This window comes from Oncorhynchus gorbuscha, linkage group LG22 (genome assembly GCF_021184085.1).
Source record: "Oncorhynchus gorbuscha isolate QuinsamMale2020 ecotype Even-year linkage group LG22, OgorEven_v1.0, whole genome shotgun sequence".
NCBI lineage: Eukaryota > Metazoa > Chordata > Actinopteri > Salmoniformes > Salmonidae > Oncorhynchus > Oncorhynchus gorbuscha.
In genome coordinates, this window is record NC_060194.1 from 26,997,509 (window position 1) to 27,016,160 (window position 18,652).

The window sequence follows — 18,652 nt, forward strand, 5'->3', positions numbered from 1 at the left end:
AGATGTTAGCTATGTTAGAGAACATATGTAAAGAGATGTTAGCTATGTTAGAGACCATATGTTAGAGATGTTAGCTATGTTAGAGACAATATGTTAGAGATGTTAGCTATGTTAGAGAACATATGTAAAGAGATGTTAGCTATGTTAGAGACCATATGTTAGAGATGTTAGCTATGTTAGAGAACATATGTAAAGAGATGTTAGCTATGTTAGAGACCATATGTTAGAGATGTTAGCTATGTTAGAGACAATATGTTAGAGATGTTAGCTATGTTAGAGACCATATGTTAGAGACGTTAGCTATGTTAGAGAACATATGTAAAGAGATGTTAGCTATGTTAGAGAACATATGTAAAGAGATGTTAGCTATGTTAGAGACACTATGCTAGAGATGTTAGCTATGTTAGAGACAATATGGTAGAGATGTTAGCTATGTTAGAGAACACATGTAAAGAGATGTTAGCTATGTTAGAGACCATATGTTAGAGATGTTAGCTATGTTAGAGACAATATGTTAGAGATGTTAGCTATGTTAGAGACAATATGTTAGAGATGTTAGCTATGTTAGAGACAATATGTTAGAGACAATATGTTAGAGATGTTAGCTATGTTAGAGACCATATGTTAGAGATGTTAGAGACAATATGTTAGAGATGTTAGCTATGTTAGAGACAATATGTTAGAGATGTTAGAGACAATATGTTAGAGATGTTAGCTATGTTAGAGACCATATGTTAGAGATGTTAGCTATGTTAGTGACAATATGTTAGAGATGTTAGCTATGTTAGAGACCATATGTTAGAGATGTTAGCTATGTTAGAGACCATATGTTAGAGATGTTAGCTATGTTAGAGACAATATGTTAGAGATGTTAGCTATGTTAGAGAACATATGTTAGAGATGTTAGCTATGTTAGAGAACATATGTAAAGAGATGTTAGCTATGTTAGAGAACATATGTAAAGAGATGTTAGCTATGTTAGAGACCATATGTTAGAGATGTTAGCTATGTTAGAGAACATATGTTAGAGATGTTAGCTATGTTAGAGAACATATGTAAAGAGATGTTAGCTATGTTAGAGAACATATGTAAAAAGGTGTTAGCTATGTTAGAGACAATATGTTAGAGATGTTAGCTATGTTAGAGAACATATGTAAAGAGATGTTAGCTATGTTAGAGACAATATGTTAGAGATGTTAGCTATGTTAGAGAACATATGTAAAGAGATGTTAGCTATGTTAGAGACCATATGTTAGAGATGTTAGCTATGTTAGAGACAATATGTTAGAGATGTTAGCTATGTTAGAGAACATATGTAAAGAGATGTTAGCTATGTTAGAGACCATATGTTAGAGATGTTAGCTATGTTAGAGAACATATGTAAAGAGATGTTAGCTATGTTAGAGACCATATGTTAGAGATGTTAGCTATGTTAGAGACAATATGTTAGAGATGTTAGCTATGTTAGAGACCATATGTTAGAGACCATAGAGATGTTAGCTATGTTAGAGACCATATGTTAGAGATGTTAGCTATGTTAGAGAGTTAGATGTTAGAGAACATATGTAAAGAGATGTTAGCTATGTTAGAGACCATATGTTAGAGATGTTAGCTATGTTAGAGAACATATGTAAAGAGATGTTAGCTATGTTATGTTAGCTATGTTAGAGACAATATGTTAGAGATGTTAGCTATGTTAGAGACCATATGCTAGAGATGTTAGCTATGTTAGAGACCATATGCTAGAGATGTTAGCTATGTTAGAGACCATATGTTAGAGATGTTAGCTATGTTAGAGAACATATGTAAAGAGATGTTAGCTATGTTAGAGACAATATGTTAGAGATGTTAGCTATGTTAGAGACAATATGTTAGAGATGTTAGCTATGTTAGAGACAATATGTTAGAGATGTTAGCTATGTTAGAGACCATATGCTAGAGATGTTAGCTATGTTAGAGACAATATGTTAGAGATGTTAGCTATGTTAGAGACCATATGCTAGAGATGTTAGCTATGTTAGAGACCATATGTTAGAGATGTTAGCTATGTTAGAGACAATATGTTAGAGATGTTAGCTATGTTAGAGACCATATGCTAGAGATGTTAGCTATGTTAGAGACAATATGTTAGAGATGTTAGCTATGTTAGAGACCATATGTTAGAGATGTTAGCTATGTTAGAGACCATATGCTAGAGATGTTAGCTATGTTAGAGACAATATGTTAGAGATGTTAGCTATGTTAGAGAACATATGTTAGAGATGTTAGCTATGTTAGAGAACATATGTAAAGAGATGTTAGCTATGTTAGAGAACATATGTAAAGAGATGTTAGCTATGTTAGAGACCATATGTTAGAGATGTTAGCTATGTTAGAGAACATATGTTAGAGATGTTAGCTATGTTAGAGAACATATTTAAAGAGATGTTAGCTATGTTAGAGAACATATGTAAAAAGATGTTAGCTATGTTAGAGACAATATGTTAGAGATGTTAGCTATGTTAGAGAACATATGTAAAGAGATGTTAGCTATGTTAGAGACAATATGTTAGAGATGTTAGCTATGTTAGAGAACACATGTAAAGAGATGTTAGCTATGTTAGAGACCATATGTTAGAGATGTTAGCTATGTTAGAGACAATATGTTAGAGATGTTAGCTATGTTAGAGAACATATGTAAAGAGATGTTAGCTATGTTAGAGACCATATGTTAGAGATGTTAGCTATGTTAGAGAACATATGTAAAGAGATGTTAGCTATGTTAGAGACCATATGTTAGAGATGTTAGCTATGTTAGAGACAATATGTTAGAGATGTTAGCTATGTTAGAGACCATATGCTAGAGATGTTAGCTATGTTAGAGACCATATGTTAGAGATGTTAGCTATGTTAGAGAACATATGTAAAGAGATGTTAGCTATGTTAGAGACAATATGTTAGAGATGTTAGCTATGTTAGAGACCATATGTTAGATATGTTAGCTATGTTAGAGACAATATGTTAGAGATGTTAGCTATGTTAGAGACCATATGCTAGAGATGTTAGCTATGTTAGAGACCATATGTTAGAGATGTTAGCTATGTTAGAGACAATATGTTAGAGATGTTAGCTATGTTAGAGACCATATGCTAGAGATGTTAGCTATGTTAGAGACCATATGTTAGAGATGTTAGCTATGTTAGAGACAATATGTTAGAGGTTAGCTATGTTAGAGACCATATGCTAGAGATGTTAGCTATGTTAGAGACAATATGTTAGAGACAGTATGTTAGAGACCATATGTTAGAGATGTTAGCTATGTTAGAGACAATATGTTAGAGATGTTAGCTATGTTAGAGACAATATGTTAGAGATGTTAGCTATGTTAGAGATCATATGTTAGAGATGTTAGCTATGTTAGAGACAATATGTTAGAGATGTTAGCTATGTTAGAGACAATATGTTAGAGATGTTAGCTATGTTAGAGACCATATGTTAGAGATGTTAGCTATGTTAGAGACCATATGTTAGAGATGTTAGCTATGTTAGAGACAATATGTTAGAGATGTTAGCTATGTTAGAGATCATATGTTAGAGATGTTAGCTATGTTAGAGACAATATGTTAGAGATGTTAGCTATGTTAGAGACCATATGCTAGAGATGTTAGCTATGTTAGAGACAATATGTTAGAGATGTTAGCTATGTTAGAGACCATATGCTAGAGATGTTAGCTATGTTAGAGACAATATGTTAGAGATGTTAGCTATGTTAGAGACCATATGTTAGAGATGTTAGCTATGTTAGAGACCATATGCTAGAGATGTTAGCTATGTTAGAGACAGTATGTTAGAGACCATATGTTAGAGATGTTACCTATGTTAGAGACCATATGTTAGAGATGTTAGCTATGTTAGAGACAATATGTTAGAGGTTAGCTATGTTAGAGACCATATGCTAGAGATGTTAGCTATGTTAGAGACAATATGTTAGAGATGTTAGCTATGTTAGAGACCATATGTTAGAGATGTTAGCTATGTTAGAGACCATATGCTAGAGATGTTAGCTATGTTAGAGACAATATATTAGAGACAGTATGTTAGAGACCATATGTTAGAGATGTTACCTATGTTAGAGACCATATGTTAGAGATGTTAGCTATGTTAGAGACAATATGTTAGAGGTTAGCTATGTTAGAGACCATATGCTAGAGATGTTAGCTATGTTAGAGACAATATGTTAGAGATGTTAGCTATGTTAGAGACCGTATGTTAGAGATGTTAGCTATGTTAGAGACCATATGTTAGAGACAGTATGTTAGAGACCATATGTTAGAGATGTTAGCTATGTTAGAGACAATATGTTAGAGATGTTAGCTATGTTAGAGACAATATGTTAGAGATGTTAGCTATGTTAGAGACCATATGTTAGAGACAATATGTTAGAGATGTTACCAACTATGGGCTGAATAACACGCAGGGTTCCGTTGGGGTGGGCTTCATCGTACTCTCGGACAAGGATCACCAGCTGATCGTTGGCGCCACCACCATTGTAGAGGAAGAACTGCAGGCACTGGTAGCTTCTCTTGGGGTAGAGCAGTCTGCTCTCCAGCCTGGCTGTGTCTGCTGGTTTGCCTGTGGCAGTGCTCAAGTGCATGAAGTAGCCTGAGCCTGTGAACAATGGACATCAGTATACATTTTCCATTGGATTGTTAAGTAGGGTCAGCCTATAACTTTAGCCTATAACTAGGGTTCAGAGTTTTACTAACCAGGTAACAGTCAGGGAAAACTCTAGGTGTTATTTGTAACTGGACCTTGATCACCCTTTGGACTGTAAGATAAGAAGAGAGCTGATAGTGATCTGCCCTGTCAGGGACTGAGGATGGGAGGTTGATAGTGTTGTTTTGTGGTTGGTGTGTACTGAGGGGGTGCTCACCGGTGCATTTGCCCATGTTGGAGTAGTCCGTGTTGGGCCCGCCAGGCGCCTGGGTCACCCTTGTCCATTCTGCCTGGTCCCCCGGCCCCTGGATCATACCACAGATGTTCTCCCTCTCAAAGTCACAGGTGTCCAGGAAAGTGGAGGAGCGTGCTGGATCAAAGGACACGTATATGCAATCGCCATCAGCTGAACAGCAATTATAGGAAAACTTTGACCTGCTGTAAACATTTTTTATCTAGGTTTACCATGTACCTATGCAGTATCATGTACCCAACCACGTTTGATAATCCACTAGGGTTCTCAATCAAATATACACTGCAGAACGATCCTGAGTTTCGCTTTGAATATATCACCTAACTAATCACTGTAATTCAAGTTTTATAGCAGAAATGTGACATTCCAGCAAAGGAAGTCTCCTGCACTGTGGGTTTGACTAAATTGGTCCTTCTGTAGCTCAGTTGGTAGAGCATGGCGCTTGTAATGCCAGGGTAGTGGGTTCGATCCCCGGGACCGCCCATACGTAGAATGTATGCACACACGACTGTAAGTCGCTTTGGATAAAAGCGTCTGCTAAATGGCATATATTATTATTATTATTTATTATTATTATTATTATAAATTACAGTCTCCATCAAATAAATCAGCAGGTCAATGTGAGTATGTCTTACTACTTACTTGATAGATCAGTCAGTCTGCTCAGACAGTTGTTGATCACTGACTGAGCAGACCGATGCCCTTGAACATGGCCTGAGTCTTACTGCAGTTATACAGCCCAATGTTCCTATGCCTTACGACAGTTGTAGAGGCCTAAAGTGACTGAGCCTTACTGCAGTTGTAGAGGCCAAAAGTGGCTGAGACTTACTGCAGTTGTAGAGGCCTAAAGTGGCTGAGCCTTACTGCAGTTATACAGCCCAATGTTCCTATGCCTTACGACAGTTGTAGAGGCCTAAAGTGACTGAACCTTACGGCAATTGTAGAGGCCTAAAGTGACTGAGCATTACTGCAGTTGTAGAGGCCTAAAGTGACTGAGCCTTACTGCAGTTGTAGAGGCCAAAAGTGTTTGAGACTTACTGCAGTTGTAGAGGCCTAAAGTGGCTGAGTCGTACTGCAGTTGTAGAGGCCTAAAGTGACCGAGTCGTACTGCAGTTGTACAGCCTAATGTGCCTGTGTCTTACTGCAGTTGTAGAGGCCTAAAGTGACTGAGTCGTACTGCAGTTGTACAGCCTAATGTGCCTGTGTCTTACTGCAGTTGTACAGCCTAATGTGCCTGTGTCTTACTGCAGTTGTACAGCCTAATGTGCCTGTGTCTTACTGCAGTTGTACAGCCGAATGTGCCTGTGTCTTACTGCAGTTGTACAGCCTAATGTGCCTGAGTCTTACTGCAGTTGTACAGCCTAATGTGCCTGTGTCTTACTGCAGTTGTAGAGGCCTAATATGCCTGTGTCTTACTGCAGTTGTAGAGGCCTAAAGTGACTGAGTCGTACTGCAGTTGTACAGCCTAATGTGCCTGTGTCTTACTGCAGTTTTAGAGGCCTAAAGTGACTGAGTCGTACTGCAGTTGTACAGCCTAATGTGCCTGTGTCTTACTGCAGTTGTACAGCCTAATGTGCCTGTGTCTTACTGCAGTTGTAGAGGCCTAATGTGCCTGTGTCTTACTGCAGTTGTAGAGGCCTAATGTGCCTGTGTCTTACTGCAGTTGTAGAGGCGCCGTAGCTTGAGCAGGTCATTATCACTGAACTCCATGCGCTGACCGATGACATCAGCGAAGGCGGGGATCTTGGTGACGATTGTGGGCTCGGTACCATTCCTGAACGCAGTCTTACTGTAGTGCATCATGGAACCGTAGTCGTAGGGGACACCCAGAGAACTGGACATGGTGTCATTGTACGTGTTAAAGTTGTGTTCCTTACCTGGAGATTGATTGATTGAGGGAGGGAGGCGGAGAGGGAGAGAGAGAGTTCAGTTGGGTTGGAGGGGTCAAATCAGCCAGTTTACTCACTTCTTCAAATCTAGCCTTGGAATTTCAATTCGTCTCCTGAATTGACATGTACTGTAATAAGCCTTTAACCCCAAAATGTTAGCGAGACAAAGAACGTCTCCAATGGCAGATCTGTAGGGTTAGGGCTTCATGTGGATGACAAGATGCTGACTGGAATCTTAAGAATCATGTCGCTGCTCTTTCACCTTCAATTACACAAAATGAATGACTTGATATTAATGACTTAGACCATGCACTAATCTCAAATTTCACTTTAAATTTCCGTTGATGCTTATATGGTGCCCTTTGCCCGTTTGTCTGAGAGAATTAGGCAGTCGATCAGCACAAGAAGACATTTGGTTGTCCTGATCACATAGCTTATAGCTCTTGGCAAAGGTCAAGATTAATGAACAAGTAGTGTGCATTGTGGGTGGGCCTGTTTGGTCAGGCTAACACTAATCTGACTTTATGTTGTCATGTTGACATATTGTAATATGCTTGTGGAAAGAAAACAGATTACTGTTTGTCCAGATGATAAATTATTCAAAGAAATCCAATCACCATGTTTCTGATGACAAATACATGCAGGCATGCACAGTAAGAAACACCCCACTGGGAACAGACCTCAGCTCAACTTCTTGTTTTGATTTACATTTGGTTGAATTTTCAACTAACGTGAAATCACCATGTCATTGGATTTAGGTTCAAAGTTGAGTAAAAAAATATATATTTATGTTGATGACTTTTTACAAATTCAATCAGTTTTCCACGTTGATTCAACATCATGACGTGGAAACAATGTTGATTAAACCCATTTTTACCCAGTGGGAATAGCCTAGATTCAATCAGATCAAGTGTTAATCGGCGATATCCGACACTTGCTTAGCTGGTGTAACTGTGTTAGAGCTGTCAAATTAGAGCTTCTGCTTCCGTGTGGTTATTGTCACGAAGCTACACTCGTCCCACTCGCGTCAGAAGATCAGAACGAGAAAGAAAAAATGACATTCAAATCGAAAAACATTTTACTAAACAATCAAGGTGTAGATTACATCTCACATTACAGTCGGACTTGTAATCAAGGCTGCATGGCTCTCTTAATGCGACTCCGTGCAGCCAATGGCAATGTCTGCTTTAGGTATAATGCCGGGAGCTGCTTGTGTATTTGACAGCTCTTACCTGGTACAACCCTAACCTTAGCCATAACCCTAACCCCTACATTTTGGGATCAGAGGGTTAGGGGTAAGCATTATGGTTAGGGTTACCATAGGTTTAGAGGTTCAGTACCCTCAGAGATGTGGTCCCACAGGATGGTGACGTAGTCATCGCGGTCCGACCGTGACTGCTCATGCCAGAAACCCAGTGCATGGAGGAATTCGTGTTCGATGGTGGCAATGCGGTCACAATTGGTCCCGATGGACAACCTCTGTTTCCCCACATGTTGGTTACCCACAGATGAGAAACAACTGAAAGAGCGACAACCAGAAATCATTGTTGAGCGTTAATATAATACAAACTCAAAGGCTATACTACAGCCTAACCTTTTTTTCCATGGGCACATCCTTCCAAAATAAAATATATACTCTACCGTTCAAAAGTTTGGGATCACTTAGAAATGTCCTTGTTCTGGAAAAAAACTTATTTTTTGTCCACTAAAATAACATAAAATTGATCAGAAATACAGTATAGATATTGTTAATGTTGTAAATGACCATTGTGGCTGGAAACTGAAGATTTTTCATGGAATATGTATATAGGCATACAGAGGCCCATTATCAGCAACCATCACTCCTGTGTTCCAATGGCACATTGTGTTAGCTTAATCCAAGTTTATCATTTTAAAAGGGTAATTGATCATCAGAAAACCCTTTTGCAATTATGTTAGCAAAGCTGAAAACTATTGTTCTGATTAAAGAAGCAATTGAACTGGCCTTCTTTAGTCTAGTTGAGTATCTGGAGCATCAGCATTTGTGGGTTTGAAGACAGGCAAAAACTGTCCAGAAACAAAGCCCTTTCTTCTGAAACTCATCAGTCTATTCTTGTTCTGAGAAATTAAGGCTATTCCATGCGAGAAATTTCCAAGAAACTGAAAATCTCGTACAACGCTGTGTACTACTCCCTTCACAGAACAGCACTGGCTCTAACCATAATGGAACGAGGAGTGGGAGGCCCCGGTGCACAACTGAGCAAGAGGACAAGTACATTAGGGCGTCTAGTTTGAGAAACAGACGCCTCACAAGTCCTCAACTGGCAGCTTCTTTAAATAGTTCCCGCAAAACACCAGTCTCAACGTCAACAGTGAAGAGGCAACTCCGGGATGCTGGCCTTCTAGGCAGAGTTTCAAAGAAAAAGCCATCTCTCAGACTGGCCAATAAAAATAAAAGATTAATGGGCAAAAGAACACAGACAGCATCCCGGAGTAGAAGGCCAGCATCCCGGAGTCGCGTCTTCACTGTTGACGTTGAGACTGGTGTTTTGCGGGTACTATTTAATGAAGCTGCCAGTTGAGGACTTGTGAGCGTCTGTTTCTCAGTCATAGTCATTTACAACATTAACAATGTCTACACTGTATTTCTGATCAAATTTATGTTATTTCAGTGGACAAAAAATATGCGTTTCTTTAAAAAACAAGGACATTTCTAAGTGACCCCAAACTTTTGAACGGTAGTGTACTGCCAGGAGTGGATTTCCTAGTGAGACAATAACCCCAAACATACAGTACCTGTCAAAAGTTTGGACACACCTACTCATTCAAGGGTCTTCTTTATTTTAAATATTTTCTACATTGTAGAATAATAGTGAAGACATCAAAACGATGAAATAACACATATGGAATCATGTAGTAACCAAAAATGTGTTAAACAATTCAAAATATATTTTATATTTGAGATTCTTCAAAGTAGCCACCCTTTGCCTTGATGACAGCTTTGCACAATCTTGGCATTCTCTCAACCAGCTTCACTTGGAATGCTTTTGACTAGTACTGTATATACATTTTATGCAGTCATGTATGTTCAGTATCTTGAAAGCACAATGCAGAAACATTATAAATCAACATAAAAACAGAGCAGTCCATAACAGCTTACAGTACCCGCTTCCTTTGAAAATGGAAATGTAGTTCTGCTCTCCCTCCCAAGGGTTGAAGTCGATACAGGTCTTCAGCCGGTACTGTTCAAAGGCCTTCAGGATAACACCTTTTGCATTTATCTCTGTGTTGTGAATAGAAGATATGTCTTGTAACCATGAAATTACACATTCAATTGAAGACTACGCCACATGACCTATTTCGAGCAATGGACCATAAAATAGTATCATTGCGTAAATTAATGTATTGCCCCTCTTAAATAGTCAACCTTTAGAACCAAAAACATGTCTCAGAAAGTGAATGTGTATTATACTAAGCAAAAATATAAACGCAGCAATCTCAAAGACTTTACTGAGTTACAGTTCATATAAAGAAATCAGTCAATTGAAAACATTTACTAATCTATGGATTTCACATGACTGAGAAGACAGATGTGCATCTGTTGGTCATAGATACCTTTAAAAAGGTAGGGGTGTGGATCAGAACCAGTCAGTATCTGGTGCATGTACCACCATTTACCTCGTGCAGCGCAACACATCTCCTTCGCACAGAGTTGATCAGGCTGTTTACTGTGTCCTGTGGAATGTTGTCCCACTCCTCTTCAATAGCTGTGCAAAGTTGCTGGATATTGGCGGGAACTGGGACATGCTGTAGTACACATCGATCCAGAGCATCCAAAACGTGCTCAATGGGTGACATGTCTGGTGAGTACACAGGCCATGGAAGAACTGGGATATTTTCAGCTTCCAGGAATTGTGTACAGATCCTTGCCACATGGAGCCGTGCATTACCATGCTGAAACACGCTCCCTCAAAATTTGAGTAATCTGTGGCATTGCCATGTAGGATAAAACAGCACATTTTAGAGTGACCTTTTGTTGTCTCCAGCACGAGGTGCACTTGTGTGATGATCAGGCTGTTTAATCAGCTTCTTGATATGCCACACCTGTCAGGTGTATAGATTATCTTGGCAAAGGAGAAATGCTCACCGAACGTGCTACCTGTCCCAGACCTGCTGTTTTCAACTCTCTAGAGACAGTAGGAGTGGTAGAGATGCTCTTAATGATCAGCTATGAAAAGCCAACTGACATTTACTCCTGAGGTGCTGACTTGCTGCACCCTCGACAACTACTGTGATTATTATTATTTGACCATGCTGGTCATTTATGAACATTTGAACATCTTGGCCATGTTCTGTTATAATCTCCACCCGGCACAGCCAGAAGAGGACTGGCCACCCCTCATAGCCTGGTTCCTCTCTAGGTTTCTTCCTAGGTTTTGGCCTTTCTAGGGAGTTTTTCCTAGCCACCGTGCTTCTACACCTGCATTGCTTACTGTTTGGGGTTTTAGGCTGGGTTTCTGTACAGCACTTTGAGATATCAGATGATGTACGAAGGGCTATATAAATACATTTGATTTGATTTAAACAAATTTGTGCACAAAACTTGAGAGAAATAAGCGTTTTATGCATATGCAACATTTCTGGGATCTTTTATTTCAGCTCATGAAACATGGAAGCAACACTTTAAATTATGTGTTTATATTTTTGTTCAGTGTATATGTACAGTGCATTCGGAAAGTATTCAGACCCCTACGTTACAGCCTTATTCTAAAATTGTTTAAATCGTGTTTTCCGCCTTATCAAGCTACACACAATACCCCATACTGACAAAGCAAAAACAGTTCTTTCTTTTTTTTAAATTGCAAATATATTACAAATGTAAATCTGAAATGTCACATTTACATAAGTATTCAGACCGTTTACTCAGTACTTTGTTAAAACACCTTTAGCAGTGATTACAGCCTTGAGTCTCCTTGGGTATGATACTACAAGCTTGGCACACCTGTATTTGGGGAGTTTCTCCCATTTTTCTTTGCAGATCCTCTCAAGCTCTGTCAGGTTGGATGGAGAGCGTCACTACACAGCTATTTTCAGGTCTCTCCAGAGATGTTAGATCAGGTTCAAGTCCGGGCTCTGGCTGGGCCACTCAAGGACATTGAGACTTCTTCCGAAGCCACTCCTGCATTGTCTTGACTGTGTGCTTAGGGTTGTTGTCCTGTTGGAAGGTGAACCTTCACCCCAGTCTGAAGTCCTGAGTACTCTGGAGAAGGTTTTCATCAAGGATCTCTCTGTACTTTGCTTATTTCATCTTTCGCTTGATACTGACTAGTCTCCCAGTCCCTGCCGCTGACAAACATCCCCACAGCATAATGCTACCACCACAATGCTTCACCATAGGGATGGTGCCAGATTTTCTCCAAACGTGACACTTGGCATTCAGGGCAAAGAGTTCAATCTTGGTTTCATCAGACCAGAGAATCTTGTTTTTCATGGTCTGAGAGTCCTTTAGGTGCCTTTTGGCAAACTCCAAGTAGGCTGTCATGTACCTTTTAGTGAGGAGAGGCTTCCGTCTGGCCATTCTACCATAGAGGCCTGGAGTGGAGTGCTGCAGAGTTTGTTGTCCATCTGGAAGGTTCTCCCAACTTCACAGAGGAACTCTGGAGCTCTGTCAGAGTGACCATCGGGTTCCTGGTCACCTCCCTGACCAAGGCCCTTCTCCCCCGATTGCTCAGTTTGGCCGGGCAGCCAGCTCTAGGAAGAGTTCTTGGTGGTTCCAAACTTCTATCATTTAAGAATGATGGATGCCACTGTGCTCTTGGGGAACTTCAATGCTGCGAAAAAATGTTGGTACCCTTGTGCCTCGAAATAATCCTGTCTCGGCACTCTACAGACAATTCCTTTGACCTCATGGCTTGGTTTTTGCTCCGACTTTCACTGTCAACCGTGGGACCTTATATAGACAGGTGTGTGTCTTTCCAAATCATGTCCAATCATTTGAATTTACCACAGGTGGACTCCAATCAAGTTGTAGAAACATCTCAAGGATGATCAATGGAAACAGGATGCACCTGAGCTCAATATCATGTCTCGTAGCAAAGGGTCTGAATACTTATGCAAATAAGGTATTTCTGTTTTGTACGTTTTTATACATTTGCAAGAAATTCTAAGAACATGTTTTCGCTTTGTCATTATGGGTTATTGTGTGTAGATTGATGAGGAAAATAAGTAATTGAATCTATTAATTAATTAATTTTAGAATAAGGTTGTAACGTCAAGGGGTCTGAATACTTTCCGAATGCACTGTATGTATTATATTGTATCTACATATATTGGCTTACCCAAGTCATCCTCAAAGTAGTAGGGAACAGTCTTTGGCCATCTGTATTGATCCCCTATTAAAGAATTCCGGCCTTGTTTCTGAGTCAGCCGTAGATTACATTTGACAAAAAAAAGAAATAATAAATCATTTAGTTCTGTTAAGCCTGGGCAGTGAGATGATATCATAGAAATATAATTGCCCAAGCCCATGAGGGTGCAGTTAAATTGCTGTGGTCTGCAATCAATGGAACTTCCCCATTCTTATCTTTCTATTTCTATGCTTAACATGTCATTGTTAAAGTAAAGACCAGCAGAAGTACTTATTAACTCACCTCATCAAGCTCAATATCCCCCTCCACCAGGTTTAACCCAGCCTCTGTTAGGACGAAGCGCACACACACACACACACACACACACACACACACACACACACACACACACACACACACACACACACACACACACACACACACACACACACACACACACACACACACACACACACACACACACACACACACACACACACACACACACACACACACACACACACAGCACATTGCTATGAAACTCCCATTGAGTTATTAGAAGCAAGATTAAGTAACATCCTAACTGACAAACCTTCATTGATATCAAAGATGTCCATGTCCCTTCCACCATCCACATCATATTCTGTGGAATAAATGTAAAGGACATACAGTAAATGACAGCTTTGAATAGGTGACATTCTATTTGAAATATTGAAAAGAAAATAAGAAAATCCACTTACCTAAAACTCTTGGTGTAGGCTGACAAGCAACAGAGGGAAAACGTACCATTGTTTAGAGAAAGTGAGTGAACATTGTAACAATGCAAATGAGGCATTATACTAATTTAAAATGAAAATGCAAATTAGGTCAACATAAATCATATTACAGTATCTCAATAACAAGGAAAACCATTCAATACCAGTACTAAAGATATATTGATGTTTCTTTGAGACATGCATTTCATTTTCATGAATATAAAAATAAACAGATAAATGCAACATAACCTTACCAGAGATAAGACATTTTCACATAAGATCCATGAAATATGGAGGATGACTAAATATGTAGTTCTCCTCCCCATGTTTACTCCCTAGTCAAAGAATCCCTTAGTATGGAACACTAAGAATTAGTAGCCTTGGCCTCTCAGACAGACTTGTAAAAGCTGCTAAGCTAGTCCGATGGACCAGATAAAAGTACATGTGATGGCAAGATCAATAATTGACAGAGCAAGAAACAAAGTGTCATAATTCACCTACAGTCGACTCAGATGACTTGTCCACACACCTTTTCACACGCACATAAACACACACCTCTACATACACACATGTACAGTCAGGTCCAGAATGATTGTCCCCCTTGATAAAGATTATCAAAAAAATTGTATAAAATACTTAATACAAATACGGAGCTATATTGTACGCTCAAATAAAAATGGTATACTTTATATATAGAATATATACATATGTGGGGCAAAAAAGTATTTAGTCAGCCACCAATTGTGCAAGTTCTCCCATGTAAAAAGATTAGAGAGGCCTGTAATTTTAATCATAGGTACACTTCCAACTATGACAGACAAAATGAGAAAAAAAATCCAGAAAATCACATTGTAGGATTTTTTAATGAATTTATTTGCAAATTATGAAATAACATCTACGGAATCATGTAGTTACCAAAAAATGAATAAAAAACATTTTATGTTTGAGATTCTTCAAAGTAGCTACCCTTTGCCTTGATGAACGATATCATAACCGCCATCGATAAAAGACAATACTTTGCAGCCTTCTTCATCGACCTGGCCAAGGCTTTCGACTCTGTCAATCATCGTATTCTTATCGGCAGACTCAATAGCCTTGGTTTCTCTAATGACTGCCTCGCCTGGTTCACTAACTACTTCTCAGATAGAGTTCAGTGTGTCAAATCAGAGGGCCTGTTGTCCGGACCTCTGTCAGTCTCTATAGGGGTGCCACAGGGTTCAATTCTCGGGCCGACTTTTTTCTCTGTTTAATATCAATGATGTCGCTCTTCTTGCGGGTGAGTCCTTGATCCACCTCTATGCAGACGACACCATTCTGTATACATCTGGCCCTTTTTAGGACACTGTGTTAATAAACCTCCAAACAAGCTTCAATGCCATACAATACTCCTTCCGTGGCCTCCAACTGCTCTTAAATGCTAGTAAAACTAAATGCATGCTCTTTAACCAATCGCTGCCCTCACCCGCCTGCCCAACTGGCATCACTACTCTGGACGGTTCTGACTTAGAATATGTGGACAACTACAAATACCCTAGGTGTCTGGCTAGACTGTAAACTCTCCTTCCAGACTCATTTAAGCATCTCCAATTATTATTTTTTTTAAATCTAGAATCGGCTTCCTATTTCGCAACAAAGCATCCTTCACTCATGCTGCCAAACATACCCTTTTACAACTGAATATCCTGCCGATCCTTGACTTCGGCGATGTCATTTACAAATTAGCCTCCAACACTCTACTCAGCAAATTGGATGCAGTCTATCACAGTGCCATCCGTTTTGTCACCAAAGCCCCATATACTAACCACCATTGCGACCTGTATGCTCTCGTTGGCTGGTCCTCACTACATATTCGTCGCCAAACCCACTGGCTCCAGGTCATCTATAAGTCTTTGCTAGGTAAATCTCTGCCTTATCCCAGCTCACTGGTCACCATAGCAACACCCACCTGTAGCACGCACTCCAGCAGGTATATTTAACTGGTCTTCCCCAAAGCCAACACCTCCTTGGCCGCCTTTCCTTCCAGTTCTCTGCTGCCAATGACTGGAACGAATTTCAAAAATCACTGAAGTTGGAGACTTATACCTCCCTCACTAACTTCAAGCATCGTCTGTCAGAGCAGCTTACCGCTCGCTGCAGCTGTTCACAGCCCATCTGTAAATAGCCCATCCAACTACCTACCTCATCCCCATATTTGTTTACGTTTTTTCTGCTCTTTTACACACCAGTATTTCTACTTGCACATCTTCACCTGCACATCTATTACTCCAGTGTAAATAGCAAAATTGTAATTATTTCACCACTATGGCCTATTTATTGCCTTACCTCCTTACTTCACTTGCACACACTGTATACAGATTTTCTATTGTTTTATTGACTGTACGTTTGTTTATCCCATGTGGAACTGTGTGTTGTTGTTTTTGTCGCACTGCTTTGCTTTATCTCGCACTTGTAAATGAGAACTTCTCAAATGGCCTACCTGGTTAAATAAAGGTAAATAAAACATTTACAGCTTTGCACACTCTTGGCATTCTCTCAACCAGCTTCATGAGGTAGTCACTTAACCTGGAATGCTTTTCCAACAGTCTTGAAGGAGTTTCCATATCTGCTGAGCACTTGTTGGCTGCTTTTCCTTCACTCTGCACACCAACTCATCCAAACCATTTCAATTGGGTTGAGGACGAGTGATTGTGGAGGCCAGGTCATCTGATACAGCATTCCATCACTCTCCTTCTTGGTCAAATAGCCCTTACACAGCTTGGAGGTGTGGTTTGGGTCAATGCCATGTTGAAAAACTAATTATAGTCCCACTAAGGGCAAACCAGATGGGATGGCGTATCGCTGCAGAATGCTGTGGTAGCCATGCTGGTTAAGTGTTCCTTACCAGCAGGGCACCTGCACACCATCACCCTTCCTCCTTCATGCTTCATGGTGGGAACCACACATGCAGAGATCACAAAGACAAGGCGGTTGGAACCAACAAAACTCAAATTTGGATTAATCGGACCAAAGGACAGATTTCCACCAGTCTAATTTCCAATTGCTCGTGTTTCTCGGCCCAAGCAAGTTTTCTTCTTCTTATTGATGCCATTTAGTAGTGGTTTCTTTGCATCAATTTGACCATGAAGGCCTGATTCACGCAGTCTTCTCTGAACAGTTGATGTTGAGATGTGTCTGTTACTTGAACTCTGTGAATAATTTATTTTGGCTGCAGTCTGAGGTGCAGTTAAATGCTGATTTCTGAGGCTGGTAAGTCTAATGAACTTATCCTCTGCAGCAGAGGTAACTCTGGGTCTGCCTTTCTTGTGGTGGTCCTCATGAGAGCCAGTTTCATCATAGAGCTTGATGGTTTTTGCGACTGCACTTGAAGAAACGTTCAAAGTTTTTGACATTTTCCAGATTGACTGACATTCATGTCTTAAAGTAATGATGGATTGTTGTTTCTCTTTGCTTATTTGAGCTGTTCTTGCCATAATATGGACTTGGGTCTTTTACCAAATAGAACTATCTTCTGTATGGCTCCCGAGTGGCATAGCAGTCTACGGCACTGCATATTAGTGCTAGGCGTAATTACAGGCCCTGGTACAGAAACCCAGCCTAAAACCCCAAACAGCAAGCAATGCAGATGTAGAAGCACAGTGGCTTGGAAAAACTCTCTAGAAAGTCAGGAACCCAGGAAGAAACCTAGAGAGGAACCAGGCTCTGATGGGTGGGCAGTCCTCTTCTGGCTGTGCTGGGTGGAGATTCCAGGCTGTATTGCAACCCGGCCGTGATTGGGAGACCCATAGGGTGGCACACAATTGTGCCAGAGTCGTCCGGGTTAGGGTTTGGAATTAAGAACTTGTTACATTTTAAAAAACCTTGTCACAACAACTGATTAGCTCAAATGCATTAAGAAGGAAATAAATTCCACAAATGAACTTTTAACAAGGCACACCTGCTATTTGAATTGCATTCCAGGTGACCTCATACCTCATAACGCTGGTTGAGAGAATGCCAAGAGTGTGCAAAGCTGTCATCAAGGCAAAGGGTGGCTACTTGGAAGAATCTCAGAAATTAAATATATCTTTGATTTGTTTAACACTTGTTTGGCTACTACATGATTCCATATGTGTTATTTCATAGTTTTGATGTCTTCACTATTATTATACAATGTAGCAAATAGTCAAAATAAAGAAGACACTTGAAGGAGTAGGTGTGTCCAAACTTTTGACAGGTACTGTATGTTTTGGGTTATTGAGATCCACTCCTGGCAGAGGCAACCAGGTTTTTGGTTAAAATGTCCTGGTACTGAGTAACGTTCATGATGCTGTTGACCTTAAAGGCCCCAGGGCCAGTGGAAGCAAAATAGCCCCATAACATCAAAGATCCAGTAGGTATGAGGTACTTTTATGCATTTGTTCCCATTTTTCGATGCCAAAACCTCTATTCTCATAAAATATTTGATGAAAAGACTCAGTGCCGTTGTCCTCGTAAGGTGAGGTATTGAAAGCTATTGAAAATAATTGAGCCCTATCTTTTTTTTAAAATAAATAAACGTCCTCTCACTGTCAACTGCATTTATTTTCAGCAAACTTCACGTGTAAATATTTGTATGAACATAACAAGATTCAACAACTGAGACATACTTTTTATGTCTCCACAGACATGTGACTAACATAAATGGAATAATGTGTCACTGAACAAAGGGGGGGGGGGGGGGGGTCAAAATCAAAGTAACAGTCAGTATCTGGTGTG

At 39.8% G+C, this 18,652-nt stretch overlaps 1 protein-coding gene across 1 annotated transcript in view; it reads right to left on the reverse strand.

The window, feature by feature from the left end:
- The window catches only part of mep1bb (meprin A subunit beta b), a 27,771-nt gene extending 13,441 nt beyond the window's left edge, over window positions 1-14,330 (reverse strand). The window contains exons 1-10 of the mRNA XM_046320642.1: window positions 14,173-14,330; window positions 13,904-13,922; window positions 13,756-13,806; window positions 13,467-13,510; window positions 13,155-13,233; window positions 9,982-10,099; window positions 8,178-8,356; window positions 6,607-6,825; window positions 4,913-5,065; window positions 4,432-4,647 (exon numbers count right to left, since the gene is read on the reverse strand). Coding sequence (XP_046176598.1) covers window positions 4,432-4,647; window positions 4,913-5,065; window positions 6,607-6,825; window positions 8,178-8,356; window positions 9,982-10,099; window positions 13,155-13,233; window positions 13,467-13,510; window positions 13,756-13,806; window positions 13,904-13,922; window positions 14,173-14,244 — 1,150 coding nt within the window. The 5' untranslated portion in view covers window positions 14,245-14,330. The remainder of the gene's footprint in view (window positions 1-4,431; window positions 4,648-4,912; window positions 5,066-6,606; window positions 6,826-8,177; window positions 8,357-9,981; window positions 10,100-13,154; window positions 13,234-13,466; window positions 13,511-13,755; window positions 13,807-13,903; window positions 13,923-14,172) is intronic.
- Window positions 14,331-18,652: the final 4,322 nt, after the last annotated feature.